Raw genomic sequence first — 17,242 nt, forward strand, 5'->3', positions numbered from 1 at the left:
CTCTTGCCTCTTTGCCGCTTGCAAACAGATTACAAACAAGATTGCATCTTGTAGCTGCAGAATCTCGGCAAGGTACATAGGAACACCGGCAATGATCCAGACTATATTGTGTTTTTGGACAAGCTAGGTGTATGCAGCCTTCCTCTCGTCCGTTGCATTGACTACTATGTGCACACGCAATTCACTTCTATCTTTGTGTTGTGCTGGCGAGTCAGTCAACGGATATGTCACTGTCCGTAGTCCATGACCTAGAAAAGCATTAGCCATGCATGGTGTGCTCAACCGACAAAGGTAACATTCGAGAATATGCAGGCGAAATGTATCATTGTCTGCGTTAGACGTTACAAAAATCTGCTACTCGTTTCAAAGTCAGAGCACTGATTACTGACTTTTATCATGGTCATGATGCTACCCTGAAGTGGTACATGCTGTAACCAATGACAAGCTCTGTTGCAGTTCAGAACTCATGATGTGATATGAGTATCTAGGTTCAACTGGTATCTGCCATTTCACCACCAACAGATTCAGTGTAAACAAAATTATGGTTTTGCCTGGAGTGACTTCACTCGTCCTTCTCAAATGCGTCATTGAGATAAGTCACAAACATATCCCTCAATCTAGACGATTTCATGTCGCCCACAGCCTCCAGCCCAATACCCCCTCTATTCAAACCCATAAATGCCCTCCTCAACCTCTGCAATTGCGGTAGACCAACCTTCTTTCCGGCTGGCAGATATATCTTAATCTCATTAGAACCAGACGGTATCCGCACCTCGTCAACATCGTCGCCCTCACGTTGCGCCTCCACTATGCGCTTCACAACATCTGATGTTTCGCGGTCCAGTAGGTACAAATAGTCGCCGCTCTCTTCCCGACCGCGCTGTATAGTTGCTTGGTTTGGGCGAACAACCTTGCGGGCCTCGCCTGCTATTGTGTCCCAGAGGTCGGAGAAGACCTTTGTGGTTTGAGCCTCGTCATCTTCCCAGATGAGTGTGAAGAGTGGACTATCCCATCGTGTCATTGGGTTGGGCTCTTCGTATCGAAACACTAGGTTGTCCCAGTTGTCGGGCTCGTAGGGCTCTGTAGAGTCGACCGGCGCATCATCGGTAACTGCAGCCGCGGGTGCTGCCTCTTCACTTCCTGCGGCGTTACTTGAATCTGCCTCCTTCTTTTGTATTCTAGTCTCGTTGACTTCTCGTGCCTTGTCTACCGAGCAGCCAATCTGCAATATGCAGCTGGGCGTGCGCACAGCTTTAGATTCGCAGTGGAGTTGATACCGCCAGCCCTTGATGTAATTGAGACCGTCCAGGATCACAATATCCTTGTCGCTGAGCACGCGCTTGACAGCGCCATATATAGAAGCACGGGCATCTTTCTCAGAAGCATTCGCAGATCGGGTATGTGCGCGGACTTTGTCGGGAGACAGGTCGTAGACGGTACGGGAGATGGAGAGAGATTCGTCGGAGATGAGATGTAGGCGGTATTTCGTATCGGCTATACGCTTGGAGAGGTAGTCGTGTAGCTGCTTTGCGCGCGTCGACTTGCCAGAGGTGGGCAGTCCAGAGACGATAATGAGCTGGTGGGTATATTTGTTAGATGAGGGGCAGTGTATATGACATGGAGGACATACAGGCATCGTCTCGGGCTGGATGAGACTCTGAAGGATATAAACGAGATATTTCTGAATAACAGTAAAAAGGATAGGCTATTTCGAGACCTCCCACGGTGTTGTCAAAGTATGGACGTCTATTCTAGTAGAAGAGGTTGAAGTTGCTCATTAGAGAATTTTTGGAAAGATTCGACGTCACTGGGGTTCTTTGTGTGGGGGGTTGAGTTTTAGTTCCCCTCATGGGCTTTTAAGACGACCCTTGGTTTCTGATCAATAGAACGAATTGGGGTACTCCCTGGTGATTTAAGTTGAGTAGAAGGATCAGTTTGAGCCACTGCATCAGCTTGTTTGCCTAAAAAGGATAAAAATAAGATTTGGTTATTGATTCTTGTAAGAACCAAAAGTATGAGTTCCAACTGAGTCTAGGTAGGGAGAAATAATAGAGTTGAGGGTGGCAGAAAGGTTGACCTTCTAGTCCTAAGTCTCAGGATACGAAAATAAATAGCCCAAGAAGTGTGATCTAAGTAGCATAAGCTGGTCTACTAATTTTGTTTCTCATGCTTCTAGCGGCCAAATCTTATGATACTCTGAGGGGAAGAAGAATAGAGTTGAGAGAAGTAGAGAAGGTATATATCCACAAGTCTAAGAATTGCCCTATAATCTCACATGCTTCGAAACCATCTTGATAAGGGAGGGTCTCAGGGTCTCTTCGCTCTCGTTTAGGCCATTCGTTGATGGCTGAGTTCCATTTGCTAGGTACGGAAGACGGCACTCGAATCGACAGCCCTATGGGGGAAAGTAAAAAGTTACGTTGCACACAGCCACGCGCTGAACCCTGGCGATTCCATTCGAGCAGATCTAACGCTAAACCTGATCTGGCATGCCATTCGACATTTCGCACTCTCTCATCATCTCGCAGCACCAGGCGTCAAGGTTGATTTTCTGCAAAGTGGCTCTTGATGCTATAATCCCATCTCTCTTTCGGGAAAGCCACTCGAGCTTCCCATATTCCAGTGGGGATGTGAGGCTATGACGATGCCGTTCTGCCGTTTATACGGCGTTTCCTTAGTTCAGCTGAAGGCTCAAGATGAGGTTGAAATGTATAAAGATGCAGTTGTCTCTCGAGTTGAAGAGATATTCAAACCACCAACACTTCAATCAATAACAATACAACCATCTCCTCTCTTCTCATCTCTCTAAAACTACCAAATACATCTATACATCTATACCACTTATACAACCCACTACTCGATATGGCTCGCTCTCTCGGTGCCCATGACGATATCGCTATCGCTGAAATCGTGGTCTACACATTTCTCCTGTTTGGCGCCCTCTTTCTCTGCAAAACCCATGGCTTCTCTCGAAACTCCGGATGGTTTTACATCATCATCCTCTCTCTCGCCCGACTCATTGGCTCATCGATGCTTCTCGCTACTATCAACGATCCCGACAACACAAACCTCTACATTGGCTGGATTGTCCTCAATGGTCTCGGTCTTGGACCATTGATCCTTATCCTACTGGGTCTTCTTGATCGTCTCTTCAACACCATCAAGAGCCAAGGAGGCGCTGGCATCAATGTTCTCTATCAGCGTGTTGTACACTTGTTGATGCTCGTTGCCGTCATTCTTATCTCTGTTGGCGGTGCCAGCTCCAGCTATACTCTCGATGGTGCCTCGCCCACCATCAAGTACAGCACCGAGAGCAAACTCGGCGTTTCTCTTATGATTGTTGTTCTGGTGCTGGTCATTGGCCAGTTACTCTTCGCTCTTCGCAACCAGTCCTACATTGTTGATGGCGAACGTCGAATCCTCATTGCCGTTGGTGCTTCGTTGTCATTTGTTATCGTCCGACTTGCCTACACCTGTACTCTCATTCTGGGTGGCCACAAGCAGGACGTCTGGATTTATCTCGGTGCCGGTGTCATTATGGAGATCGCCGTGGTCATCATCTGTGAGGCCATTGGTTTCACTCTCCACAAGGTTCACAAGCCTGTGGTGAGTGAAGAGGCAGCAAACAAGGCCACTTCCGGAGCATGAATGGGGTTCACAATTTCAAAGCACACGAGGCAGACTTATGGCATATATACAAGCGTGGAGTTGGTTTATAAATGGTTTGGGGTATGGAGGAGTTTTGGTTCAGTTGCGACTTGGTTCTTTTTTTTCAGTAGTCAATCAATAATAGCATGTTATCTTAAACACTTTCGTGTCTAAACGTGCAGCATATCACATTTATCATCTATATCATCTAACTTATTGAGAATGTCTGACCAGATCTAACAATCATCAACAGAGTATTGGTCTTTCCAACCCCACAAAATCTGGGTATAAACGCGAAACAAGCAATTCAAGAATGCTTTCCAGAAACAGCAACATGTAGGAATACTTCCAAGTCTTACATGACGGTACAACACATCTTCTCCAGTTTCTTGAAAATGATCGCAACAAGATCGTCGTTCTTCTCCTCTGGCTGGTGGTGCTGTCCGCCGTGGTGCTGTCCACCGTGATGTTGCTCTCCACCAGGGTAACCGCCATGACCTCCAGAGTGCGAGGGCGGTACAGGCTGTCCTCCCTGGAGGTTGATGATTATCCTTCCGGTGTTGTCCTCGTCTGTCTCATACCGCAGTCCGAGCTCTTGGCACAGCTCTTCGACCTTGGGCTTGAGCTTCTGGACACCGCCGGCAGAGTGGTGTCCCTTGCCGACGATAGCGTACAGATGTGTCTGGCCCTTGGCCTGGTCGGAACGAATGCGCTCTTCGAGGATCCTCTCGGCTTCCTCAACGTAGAGACCATGGAGATCGATTGAGTCAGCCTCTACGCGTCCAGAGGCATTGTTCTCACGGAAGATGAAATCGGAGGCCTGTTGGTTGTAGTCGTCCATGCGCGCGGCGTGCGCCTTGCCCTGATTGGAGAGTTCCTTTGCGCCGGCACCATCCCCATCTTCATAGGCTTGACGTGACTAGATGAAAAGTTAGCTATACTTTGTTATTGTGCCCTGTAAAGAAAAACACCTTGATAGGCGTTGAGATAATGTGACGTACGCGGGCAAAACAGTCGTTACGCTTCTCCGCCTCGGCTCGCGCCATGTCTCTCAATCGGTCGTACTCTTGCTCAATACTATCGTCATCGTGGGCAAAGGCTAAACGCAACCCGTTGTCAGCGTTCAACGTTCCTCGAAAGCTTTTTGCGGATTGAACTGTTGCGTTCCCGCTTCCGGCGCAAACCAGGACCAGTTCCGTGCCACCAGTTTAGTGTTGACGTACCGCGACCGCCCAGACGTTGCATAGGAATAGACATTTTGGGAGGGAATTGATTGAATTCCAGTCGATTATGCTGATAATGATGATGTTTGTTTTGTGTCCAAAAGAGTATAATTCCTTTGCGGTTGCCCGTTGGTTTTGGGCGTTGTCTGTGTCAAAACCAAGGTTGAAGCTTTGACTGACTGATGTTGTGTTGGCGACCTGCATGTGTTGTCAATAGTGGGCGCTGCCAAGGTTAGTGTGTACAGACAAGTACTACCTAGGTACCTGTGCCAAGGCAGGCATATGAGGTATCCAGTTTGAATGGTTTTCCTGCGCTATGTTTTTTTATTTTGTCTTTTCTCTTTAGATCATTTCCACTTGGCTACAAATTACCTACCACGAGGCCTCTCTGGGGCGCTCTAAAACATTGATATCGTTCTAGACTTGAGTAGATTCAATAGGTATCCGCAACTACTATTTACCCAACCGCCGAGACTCCGACCAGGAACTTTGCTGTATAACATCACAAAAGTCTGAATTGATCTCAGTGTAGATGCTTAAGAGAGGTTGAAACAACTAGTGACAATTTGCATGGTCTGAGAGGCATATCAGGTGTCATAGAATAAACCAAATGGCTACCCTTGATATGGTGAATGCAGGTACGGATAAGTCAGCCACAATATGATATTCTGTGCCCCTCGTAGATCGTTGGTCGCGATCAACCACAGACAGACATGGAACCATAACAAAACGCTCTCAGCTCCAATATCCCTAGGGCAATAACTGGACTCGACAACTCGATCGCAACCTATACACAGACAAATGCTTAACCTACAAGCCACCAGATTTGCGGCTGGGTTCTCGGAGCGAGCCCACCATACAGAGGAGTGAACTCTATTGAGCCACAGCAAAGACTTGAAGTCTATATCAGCAATCGACTTTTGATTGTCGGTTCCAGGACAAGCCCCCATTCTTAACATTGCCTCTGCATTGAAACAGACTTTCGAGCTTCCCACAAACAGTCGCTATTCCCGGTGCACCGGCAGTCGGTTATTAGCCTGCGTTGTGTTTGCTTAACAGCATTGCAGTTGGTGGACAAAGATCCCGTCGACACGAGCCAACTGAACCTTGAAACAGGAACATTTACTCGACATTCCCAGGCAATCGGATATTTGGCCTGTCGTCGATTGTCGATTCGCTGCGAGGTATCGTGGCTGGTTCGGGTACTCCTTGGTGAAGGCTGGACTTTGTTGTTCGAGAGACAACTCAACCGCCTCAGCCGTCTCCGTCTCGGAGCAACCTGTTGTGAATCCGAGATTCGTAATGCATGTATGCTCTCACTTGGGCATGTACATCGTCGAGAAATGCTCCATCCTTGTTGATGTATCTGTCTGTACCCAAGAACTCACACTTGTGAACATGGGATTATTAACATGCCAGACCAGAATAGCATCACCAGTGCAGGAACGAACGTCCAAAACCAAAGTTACATCGAAAGGGAACAAGGCAGGGATAGAGAATACGGAGGCTCACGCAATTCTACGTAATTTGTCCATTGACGATGATGCCATCAAATATTACTTTATGGAAATCTGCACCTGAACTCACCAGATGACATGCAGGCCAAGCAATAGCAGATCAAAAGCGGAACCGCTTGCCTGCCATGTGCTCACCCGGTACCTGTTTAAGGGAAAAGTCGAGTCTAGACAGCATCGACTCCACTCAATTGAAATGACTGAGATTGGGTGGCTTCGGTTGTAGTGAAATTGCTTTATTTTATCGTGAAATTTGGGTCTGAGAGCTTCATCTACTAGCAAGGATGAGCGGATGGGCTCGTTTTTGGTTGGTACTGGAGGCTATCATATATACGGCAAACGTTTTGCGGATATCTGCAGTACAATGTATTGGCGACGATGGACGTACCAAGAGAACGTCCGTGGGACAGACGACCATCATCATTTATGAGTTTTTAAAGTTGCAACTGCCTTGAACCTAGGAGTTCAGAACAAGGATATAGTAGGCAGTTAGTTAGTTACTTGCTCAGTTTGTTGAACAAGATCTGAGACCAGGATCTTAGCGAGAGAACCAACGATTGCAAGAAACAAATAGTTGAAAATAGACGAATGATTAACTACTATTGGGTTCTGGCCGATATAGACAGGATATGGCCATCGAGAAATCGTTATGGATGGACAAGACACCCAACACCTGCCAAACCGATACAAGTACCAACGAGTGGCCTCGGCTCCTGGGGATCCTCGGTGCACTGCGCGCTGGCTGTACTCTACTACACATTAGTTCTAGCAGCGGACGATATCGTTGTGGCGTTCATCTCTGCTGGGTTCGCGACTCGTTCTACCCGTCAAAGGGCCAATGAACAGTCCGTCCGCTGTGCTTGACTCAGTCGCGACGAGGTTATTTGCAAGCCTCTTATTAGCAGCAGTTGTATCCGTAGCATATACTGTACGGGAATGCTTAACCGAGTGGTTAGCTATCCATATAGAGCAGATACGTCTAGCTCTTGTCAGACTTTTAGCTTGCCGATCGTGATAGCGAAACTGTATGCAACAGAAGCTATGTATGGAAGCAAGGAGGAAGCTTCTGGGATGACAGCCACTCTGCCACTACACCAAGTTTTAGCAACGGGAGCGCCCAGACCTCTTTGATACTGTAACGGCATGTGCTCTTGGTATGCCCATTCACCTACCGGATGTTGAACAGCTTCTTCGGCGATCGACATATTTTCGCAGTCAAACCCCGAGAACTGACACTTTCACCCCTTCACTTCCAATGACTAGATGACACTAGTGGCAGATCTGGTGTTAAAGCCGTGAAGCTGCGTGCGTATTGGAGCACAACGCACTATTGTTTCCGCTGCTTCTAATGATTCCTTGGCCGTTGGACCGAGTTGTTACAGTTGGAGAAGAATATTAATCGGTGTCACAAATGACATGCGTAGCACAACGATGGGTTCGTGTAGCATGTTCCTGTTGATGTTGTCAGCCGCAACAGCACTGTCGTCATGACTTGATCGCCATGCGTATAACGACGAATTGCGATAAAATAAGAGCACTACTTGGCAGTTCGTCGTAAGATTCGTGTATCCTCTAGTTCTGGTTTCTGGTGACGCTAGCAAGTGTCAGAGCGCGGACAATCTGCGCAGACCAAAACTGGAGTTCGTGTCGAACCGCTCCGATGGAAGGGGAAAAAGCAATGAAGCAGGGATAATGGCACAAGCAACTCTTTCTAGATGGCTTCTAATACAGATACAACTGTGCATTGCGGTACAGTGCGGTGTTGAGTTGGTAATCGGAAGGACCCCTGACACATCTCGGGCGATCCCCCTTTCGTAGTGTCTGCGATGGCCCTGACCCCCGTCAGGAGACAAGGAGCTTGACGATATTAAGTGGCCCCAGTGGAGCAGTCAATGATAACTTCAAGTGTCATGAGAAAACGGGTTGACTATGAGTTCGGTTCACTTTAAGTGAGTGCACAGAACAGAACGGTTCTGCAGTGCGGAGAATATGGATACTCAGCGCCGTAGGACACAAGAGGACGATAATAGAATAAAGCCGATTCGATTCGTTTGTGCGAGACGGGAAGCACCTCGATGCAATGAGCCGACCTTGTCTCGTGAGTGCTCTACATCGCACAGAGATATTAGAGAACAGTTGGGGACGATACAGGTGGGCAACACATTTTAATGCTATAAACAAGCTAACAAGCAATCGAAGCCTATAGCAGTCAGCAAATGAGGATGGAGAGCCGAGAGATGAAACATTTACATGTACGTGTGTAGTCTATATTATAGATGTTTGTCGATACGTACTGTGGAATGAATGCATCGTGGACTGACGAACGGGTCCGCCAGTCAAAACAAATGGAACATGATGCAAGGTACAGAGTACAGCGTACCATTCATTGGGTTTGCATGTATATCGTGGGTACAGTGTTGCAGATATGGCATCGACAGTGGACCAATCGCAACATCAAACATCCAGCTCTTGACGATACAGTGGTACTCTTTACAGTTGTAGGAATATTTGACTGCGTTAATATGTATATCTCAAGCTCCAGGTCATTAATATATTAGCAACGCACGTGGTGCTGGGACAGAGATGGTCAACTTGTGATGGTGAGTCGACGTTTCGGATCAAGTTCCCGCATTGAGCTGCGCTGAGTGATTGGCCATGGGTGTTGCAGACCGAATCAAAGTCGGGTCCGAACCGAAATTGTCAAAGAAGTCTGGAGACTGGACTGGACTCTGAGCTAACTTCTGCAACTCAAAACATCCATTCCAGAGCCACAGTCCCACTTGCCAGGTCCTGGTTCTGTATGAAGGACGTTTCAAGCTGACTGCACAACAGACTTTGCTTTTTCATGTCATGCAGCGGTTCATCTCAAACCAACAAATACAGCCGGTATAGCATATCAGAGAGCTGTTTCAACTCTATAGATGTCGAATGCCCCTTATTCCATAGATCGGCTGTTTCGCTGCATGTACAGTGCAGTTCCTGAGAGTTGATGTTGATTCCCTCATAAAGACTGATGTACTTCATTTTGATTTAGAGGCCGTGTCTGCTCTTTGATGGTGATAGGCTATTATCACGACGCATGACTTCTTCATCAAGCAAACCATTCGGAAGAAGCAATTGCCATCCCAGTAATTTTATAGACTTTTGCTTTTGCCAGCGACGTTTGTTAACATGACGACTTTCGGAGACATTCACTGATAATGTACTCCATAGTCTCTCCTCTTCTTGAATCGTGCAACTGCTCGAAGTTTGGCTTTCGATGATCATCCCGTCCGGCAGGGACGCTATACCCCAGAGGGTCGGGCTGTGCCCAAATCAACTGGGACGGGCGACGATGATCCACCAGGTGCTGAAAGGCTAATCAAGTCGTTCTGCAAGCGGACGGGATAAAACAAGGCGAAGAAACCACTGAAGCAAAAGCAGGACAAGTGCTGTCTCTGGTTTGATTAATTAACGGATGCTTTTCCCAATTCCGCAACAGCGCTTCGTTAAGTAGCTGCTGAGACGGGTTCGTTAATGCCCGCTTGTCGTCTGAAGCCATGTTACGGTACCGTAACATCGCCATGCCCATCTCACATGGATGATATCCACAGCTAAGCAAATGGCACCATTGATTGCTCCACTTGACCTCACCTCGCGGCTTGGATCTGGACCTGACCCGGGTTGGCTCTTCATGTAGTTGGTTCCCGGAAGAGGGTTCGCTGGCTTGTGCTTGCTCAGACATGGCTGCTCGCAGAGAGACAACGAGTTCCCTTACCTCGAGCTTGGGAAGAAAAGGTGAACGAACGAGCGCGGTTCTCTGCAGCAGCTAATGACGGTTGCTTTCTGCTGTCCGCCCTGCAGCGCCGTCACAGCAGATGCAAGGATAAGCATTGAACATTTCAAGTATCCGTAGTTAGAGCGCAGGGCTTCTGCATCACCACCAGCCCACGAGAGATCCGCTGGGCAACCAATAGATCGGCGGCATGTCTCTTTTTCTTCGGGCGATTGATACAGTACAGCACAGGAGTGGGGGGATGCTCCGAGCTCAAGGCTGCGCTGAGGACTTGCACACTGTATACCTTGGTGCAAGTATCCAGCGGTTGGTGTACTGTCCCTGACTGGTGATTGTTTATTACCTAGCCCGAGACCCTGAAAGGATAGCGTACGGATTCATCTCACGAAGATACTAACTGCGCTGAACTATTGCAGTTACCGTGTTGGGAGATCCGAAATCAGTCAGGTCTTGCTAGTGAATTGGCGTTGACCAGACGCTCTTCAGTCCTTGAGAGTCTCTTGAGATGCGCCGGCCAAAAGGGAAATTGGGTGCATGCAGAGAGAGAGGGTCCGTCCCTGAGAAACCCGCTTTGATACCGTCGGATTCGATTGAAGGCCGGGGTCCCCAAGCTACATGACCTCTAGCTCAGGTACAGTGCAGGTGAAGGAAGTATGTACCGCAGTTGTCGGGTCGAGGTTGTTCAAGGTGCAGCGGCTGTCGGCTGTCTGCTTTGGGGCACTGACCTACTGAGGTATGGATGCGTTCAGCTTCAGAAGGACAACCACTAACTCTTTGCGACTGTGATGTTTCAGTGATTCTTTACACGGCTTCAGAACCCATCAGAGTGGTCAGACATTCTGCAAGGAATCCATGTCTGTACCTTGGTTAGCAGATACCGTTATTCGCCGTCCGTAACTGTTCGGCCAGGCAATGGAAAAGATTCACGAGCCCCTCGTCGCGATGCGAATAAATGAAAGCGTCTGATGCTAAGGCCCGGGCGGTATAGTAGCAGCAGCAAAGACCCTGCTAACCAACCTTAGCAGGTAAGGTTTCCATACTCTGTACCAGAAAGATACATGATGCATCGCTGGGATCTTCGGCAAAGCTAGCGGTACCTCGCTCTTGGCTGGTATCCATCAGTCATTTCATCTCATTTTCTTTTTTCTCTTTCTCTTTCTTCTTTGGCTTCTAGCAGTTCCAGTTCCCATCTAGCTGGACCAAGTGCACGCCTCTTTTTTCTGGTGGTGAACCAATCAGCCATCATATTCTGGTGACGGTCTGCCCGACCGCCCCCCTCTCTCATTGTGATTCTCATTCCCATTTGCATCCTCTCGTCTCATCTTTCTTCTGCTGCTATTCTTCCCTCTCCTTTCCCAAATCCTCTCCTGTTCTAATACATCTCGGATCTGCCTCTGATTTATTTCCCACTCCCAGCTCTTGGGTCCATCCATTTAGGTCACTTTTACCTTTTGTACCGCTCCCCATAGCGCCTATGATATCCTAATCCTCCACAATAACCGCCATCGCCATCGCCATCGCCATCCATAGCCTTTCGCCTCTCGCATCCATCGGCGCATCGTCGTCACCAATAAAAGATTACTTTGCCGCTTTATTCTCGCCAACGATTGATCAATTTCGCAACGAATTGTTGCTCGCAAGAACGCACTATCAAGAGTCGCACCGCTGAGCATTATACGTAAGTCTGGTTCTATTCTAGTATCATGTTTTATCATTCAGTCAATCCATCTTCATCGTGAGTCTCCAAATCATCACCCAAAAAGAATCTCATACACGCCCCCCAAGTCTCCACCAACCCCCCCAGGCGACCTAAAATGTCCCTACCTCCTCTAGTCTAGAGTCCCCGGCCCCCTCCACCCCCTGGGCCAGGGGATGTGCGAGAGATTCCGCCCTGGGCTGGTCCTTTTTGGCCTGGCGCTCACACTGGCCGTTCTGCTCTACTCTACCTACTACTCTGCTTTGGTCTTTGTTGGCACGACTCGTGTGTCGTGCCCCAAATTGCAGCCTCCTCCCCCCAGTTACCACGCTACGCCCAAAGCTACTTCTGCATCTCCTTTTCTCTTCCTACACTCCACCTTACCTCAACCTTACATCGCCTTCGCTTTGTCTCGCTTCTTTTTCCATCTCATCTCTTTTCTCTTCTCTATACCTTGACAAGTCGGAAGTGCTTTCGCTCCGCCATAAACAGTCCTTCGTTCTTCTCGTCACGACCTGCGAGCATTGTTAATAACTAACGTCGACGGCTTTAGCCCAGACCATATCTTGCGACATCGACGACACAGCAGATACCGCGTCGCTCACCTCATTTAATCAGTTTCAGTAATTCTTTTTCGCCGTTTCGAAGCAAAGCCAAACTACCGTCACAATGGGTTGCGGAATGAGCACAGAGGAGAAGGAGGGCAAGGCCCGTAACGAGGAGATCGAGAACCAGCTCAAGCGCGACAAGATGATGCAGCGAAACGAGATCAAGATGTTGCTGCTCGGTATGTTTGCGACCCAGCCAGGCTGCTTTCGCGACTAGAAACCAACGAAATCGCGGCGCATCGCCTTTTATCTCTTACCACGGACGCCTTCTAACACATTCTTCTAGGTGCCGGTGAATCCGGAAAGTCCACTATTCTGAAGCAGATGAAGCTTATCCACGAGGGTGGCTACTCGCGCGATGAGCGGGAATCCTTCAAGGAAATCATCTTCAGCAACACCGTCCAGTCAATGCGCGTTATTCTCGAGGCTATGGAGTCTCTCGAGCTTCCTCTCGAGGACCAACGCATGGAGTACCACGTCCAGACCATCTTCATGCAACCAGCCCAGATTGAAGGCGATGTCCTCCCCCCTGAGGTTGGCAGTGCCATTGAGGCTCTGTGGAAGGACCGTGGTGTGCAAGAGTGTTTCAAGCGCTCACGCGAATACCAGCTTAACGACTCTGCTCGATAGTATGTAAAACCGATGCAATTGTTTGTTAGCCCGACTGACCATCCATAGCTACTTCGACAACATTGCACGTATCGCTGCTCCCGATTACATGCCTAACGACCAGGACGTTCTCCGATCTCGTGTCAAGACCACAGGTATCACCGAGACCACTTTCATTATCGGCGATCTCACATACCGAATGTTCGACGTTGGTGGCCAAAGATCCGAGCGAAAGAAGTGGATTCACTGCTTCGAGAACGTCACCACCATTCTTTTCCTGGTCGCCATCTCCGAATACGATCAGCTCCTTTTCGAAGATGAGACCGTCAACCGAATGCAGGAGGCCCTGACCCTGTTCGACTCCATCTGCAACTCAAGGTGGTTCATCAAGACATCGATCATTCTGTTCCTCAACAAGATCGATCGATTCAAGGAGAAGCTGCCTGTCAGCCCCATGAAGAACTACTTCCCCGACTACGAGGGCGGCGACGATTACGCTGCGGCTTGCGATTATATCCTTAACCGCTTCGTCAGCTTGAACCAACACGAGACCAAGCAGATCTACACCCATTTCACCTGCGCCACCGATACCACTCAGATCCGCTTTGTTATGGCGGCTGTCAACGGTAAGTTTGTTCGCACAATTGAAACGAAAACAATTCTAACGCATCACAGATATCATTATCCAAGAGAACCTTCGTCTCTGTGGTCTTATCTAAATGATTTTTTTCTTGCTGTCACTAAAACACGAATACCCTCGATCTTAATAACGACACTGCTTAGATGGGCCACGGGGAAATGGCTCACGATTTTTTCTTGTACTCGTCATGCCAAGGGAGCGGAGGCACGGTGTTCACTGCGCAACTCCTTTGGCTGGCGCCGGTTACCAATGGTCCGGCTCATCCAGTACGCTAGATATACTGCTAGTTTTGGCTGCGCCCAGGTCGACCTTGGTTCCGTTTCTTTGTAAGGATTTTGCCTGGTTGATGGATGGGAGTTGCCTTGTATCACAAAAACGTCTTTTTAAAGGGAGAAAGATTTTTTAAGACCAGTCGACCACGGACGATAGGGCCGCGAAGGCCCGTGGTCACGGCCGCCCACGACGTCGGGGAAGATATGATTTGCCCGTTCAAGAGCGTGATGAACGAGGCCGAAGGAAAGGTTCATTATTTGCATCTAAACAGTGCGGGCGACAGGAGGATGGAAGGTGGTCATCTATTTTGTTTAATTACGAAGCTCTTTTCCTACCATGCGTTCATTGTTCGTTCCTCACTACTCGTTGCTTTAGCATTGTCTGTCTACACGTCCGCCCATGGTGTTTAACGCTTAATTTTCAAAACTATCAAGTATATCGACTGTAAAGTTCTCATTGCTTCCACACGTTTCTCATCCTTAAAATCAAGTATACCGCCTCAAACGGAACGTCATGTTTTGCCGTCTAAACCCAGTCTGATATTGATTTTGTGTCGACTCACCTTTCTTTCCTCATACCCCGACGTTTCCTCTCATCGTTGACGCATGCCTGTTTTTGTCCAGACTCACCCTAGGTTGATCGGCATGCGCTACCCACGCACGTTTCTCGACGGGAGCGAATCCTCACCCTACAGAAGGATGGGGACTATTGTCTCTGGTGATGAGACATGCATAGATCTGATCTGTGTTAGACATGTTGTTGGTCATCGTACACGGTGACCTGTCGACAGACAAACAACCACAGTCATGTGACTTTGTCTTCATGTAGTGCGAGTTGATGGTGGTTCAAGACAACATTTCAAAAGTAGGTGGTCCCTGGTCATGGATACTAGGTACCTATTTGATTCATGCATCATGTCACATTTAGAGGCCCGATGATGTTGCTATTCATTCAATTTGCACTACCAAACATACAGGCCTTGATCCTATCTGAACTAGCTGACATGATGTTTCTCGTCTCCATACTGCGCTCTTGGGGCGGACGAACCATCCCGGAGCCTCGCAGTAGGCTCACATGAGAATCAACTGGATGCCGCTGTTCAATATTAGCCCTGATCCAGGTCAGGCTGTGTTGTCCCCCCTCCAAAAAAGTGATTGCCAGATTCTCTCGGTTTCTCAGAGATTACTGATATCGCTGGTGAAATCATGCCAGCCGTGCCGATATTTTCGCTTTGATGTGTGCTCCTATAAGGGAGCATCCTATACTTTCCCCGCCCTTGCAGAGAGTGGCTTCACTGTTCGTGTGAAAGCCTGAACTGCCATTACTCTTCCGTGATACACAATCGTACGGTAAAGAGATAAATCGGCAAAGGTATGAATGCTGACAGTGTTGATACAACTTCCGTATAAAAATCAATCGATCCAGTATGATGAAAAAAAGAAAGGAAATCTCGCAAAAGGAAATAGTGAAAAGTGTCGATCCTGATACAGTAGTGTACAATCTTCTCGCCCAGTCGTAGGTGAGATAATTTTCCAATCGTAAACTTGGGACATGATTCTGAAAAGTTGCGACGAACTCATATGGGCTAAGTAAGATCCATGGGAATCCTGTATGTCCAAGTATCGAGATGGTATGTAACGGAGCCTAGCATATCATATCCAGTTAGTGAACGGTTGCAAGACATGGTCTCAAGTGGTGAGACTTACCACGTCGGCTCTACTCTAGTAAATGTTTTTGTCGGTTTTCTTTTTTCTGATGTCTGCTCTCTTCCGTGGGGTTCTTCTGTTTTCCCCATTGTCTGCAGTCAACCAAGGTATTGGGCGTGAATGAATACTAGCTGGTTCAATCCTGGAAAGGTCGCCCGTTCACTCGCGGTGACGGTACAGTGGCGAGATGAATTAGTTCTCTTCATCAGAACCGAGCTCTTCTTCAGAACCGAGCTCTTCGTCAGAACCGTTCTCTTCGACAGAACCTAGCTCTTCGACAGTTGAGGAAGAAGGGGTAGCATCCTGAGCCGCGCGTTGGGCCATCATGAGGTAACCCGCGGGGGTTTGGATGAACTCCTGAAATTCACCCACGCGACTGCCAAGCTCAATAGCAGCACTCTCCACTCGTGAAATGAGTCTATCCAGAGGGGTTCCAGAAATGCCAGTCTGGATGGCCTCGTTGATCAGGTCAGCGGTTGAGCTGGGCAGGTTCTAGTTACCAGCGTTGACACCGATTCTTTGCAGGCGCTCGAGGGGAGTCTCCTCCTGGGCAGCTGGCTGGCCGTTGGCGTATTCTAAATACTGTTGGCCGGGAACATTGTTTGTTCCAGGGAGCATGGCAGGCATACGCATAGTAGGAATACGCATGGACTGCATCTGCATCTGCATCTGCATGGCGGGGAATGCCGCAGGAAGAAATAGGCAAGCTTGATTGTCGTCTATCGCGTTTATTAGCGTTGTTTTTATTACCAGCACTTGGCTGTCTAAATATACTTACCATGAAAGGTACAACGGGAACCGCTCGCGTTGTACCAGCAGTTAGTGCAACTGCCGCACATCTGACCGTCATAGATAACACATTCGTGCCAGGGACCGTGGCTTCTCGAGCAGTTCTTGCAAGCGGTCTGAACCCGAACACCGGTAAGGTGGCACAGAAGAGCTTCGGCATTGCTACGCCGCGACACATTGAGCTTTGTCTTGCGGTTTCGCTGGCTTGCTGGACGTACTGCCAACTCGTCAAACAATCTCTTAGCAAGTGAGCTCTTGACGTTCAGTTTTTTGCCGAACATTCGGGAGGCGACGTTTCCAGCAGTTTCGCCATGGTAAGTGATGGGCACAAGTTGCCAGGTATAACCAGGTGGTGCTGGGCCTTGAAGAGCAGTGTTCTCTTCATCCTCAGCATTACCTTCATTCTCATTGTTGTTCTCGTCTTCGTCATTCTCACCATCGTCCTCGTCCTCCTCTTCTTCATCTTCGTTCTCATCGTTCTCTTCATTAGCAGAGCTGTCGATGGATTCGTTTGAAGAGGCATTTTCGGCAGCTGAAGGGTGACCTTCAGGATCCTGAGGGGTCTCCTGGTCATCGCTTTCAAGCTCCTGTACTTGCTCCTCCTTGATCGGGTTCTGTGCGTTGGTCTTTTTGGTGGCAGCAGCCTTGGCAGCAGCTACAGAGTTGCTGATGCGTCGAGAAGAACGACTCCCGACAGGGTTATTTCGGGCGCTCACTGAGCGCTGGCCCGTGGCCTTGGGCATCTTGTCGACGATTGGAAG

At 48.6% G+C, this 17,242-nt stretch overlaps 5 protein-coding genes across 5 annotated transcripts, besides 1 other annotated feature; 2 read left to right on the top strand and 3 right to left on the bottom strand.

The window, feature by feature from the left end:
• Positions 1-562: 562 nt before the first annotated feature.
• Positions 563-1,636, bottom strand: FPSE_06123 (uncharacterized protein; the record flags this gene model as incomplete). Its single annotated transcript, XM_009259241.1, has 2 exons — positions 563-1,576; positions 1,631-1,636. The coding sequence occupies 2 exons, from the start codon at positions 1,634-1,636 to the stop codon at positions 563-565; spliced, it is 1,020 nt and encodes a 339-aa protein (XP_009257516.1).
• A 1,226-nt stretch (positions 1,637-2,862) lies between these two features.
• Positions 2,863-3,648, top strand: FPSE_06124 (uncharacterized protein; the record flags this gene model as incomplete). Its single annotated transcript, XM_009259242.1, has 1 exon — positions 2,863-3,648. The coding sequence occupies one exon, from the start codon at positions 2,863-2,865 to the stop codon at positions 3,646-3,648; it is 786 nt and encodes a 261-aa protein (XP_009257517.1).
• Positions 3,649-4,003: 355 nt separating this feature from the next.
• Positions 4,004-4,905, bottom strand: FPSE_06125 (uncharacterized protein; the record flags this gene model as incomplete). The annotated part of the gene is made up of 3 exons (XM_009259243.1): positions 4,004-4,567; positions 4,650-4,747; positions 4,872-4,905. The coding sequence occupies 3 exons, from the start codon at positions 4,903-4,905 to the stop codon at positions 4,004-4,006; spliced, it is 696 nt and encodes a 231-aa protein (XP_009257518.1).
• Positions 4,906-12,525: 7,620 nt separating this feature from the next.
• On the top strand, positions 12,526-13,792 carry FPSE_06126 (uncharacterized protein; the record flags this gene model as incomplete). Its single annotated transcript, XM_009259244.1, has 4 exons — positions 12,526-12,643; positions 12,751-13,093; positions 13,143-13,699; positions 13,749-13,792. The coding sequence occupies 4 exons, from the start codon at positions 12,526-12,528 to the stop codon at positions 13,790-13,792; spliced, it is 1,062 nt and encodes a 353-aa protein (XP_009257519.1).
• A 2,092-nt stretch (positions 13,793-15,884) lies between these two features.
• FPSE_06127 (uncharacterized protein) lies at positions 15,885-17,224 on the bottom strand (the record flags this gene model as incomplete). The annotated part of the gene is made up of 3 exons (XM_009259245.1): positions 15,885-16,148; positions 16,203-16,411; positions 16,471-17,224. The coding sequence occupies 3 exons, from the start codon at positions 17,222-17,224 to the stop codon at positions 15,885-15,887; spliced, it is 1,227 nt and encodes a 408-aa protein (XP_009257520.1).
• Positions 16,857-16,966: a repeat region.
• Positions 17,225-17,242: the final 18 nt, after the last annotated feature.

Source organism: Fusarium pseudograminearum, chromosome 3, assembly GCF_000303195.2.
Source record: "Fusarium pseudograminearum CS3096 chromosome 3, whole genome shotgun sequence".
NCBI classification, from domain to species: domain Eukaryota; kingdom Fungi; phylum Ascomycota; class Sordariomycetes; order Hypocreales; family Nectriaceae; genus Fusarium; species Fusarium pseudograminearum.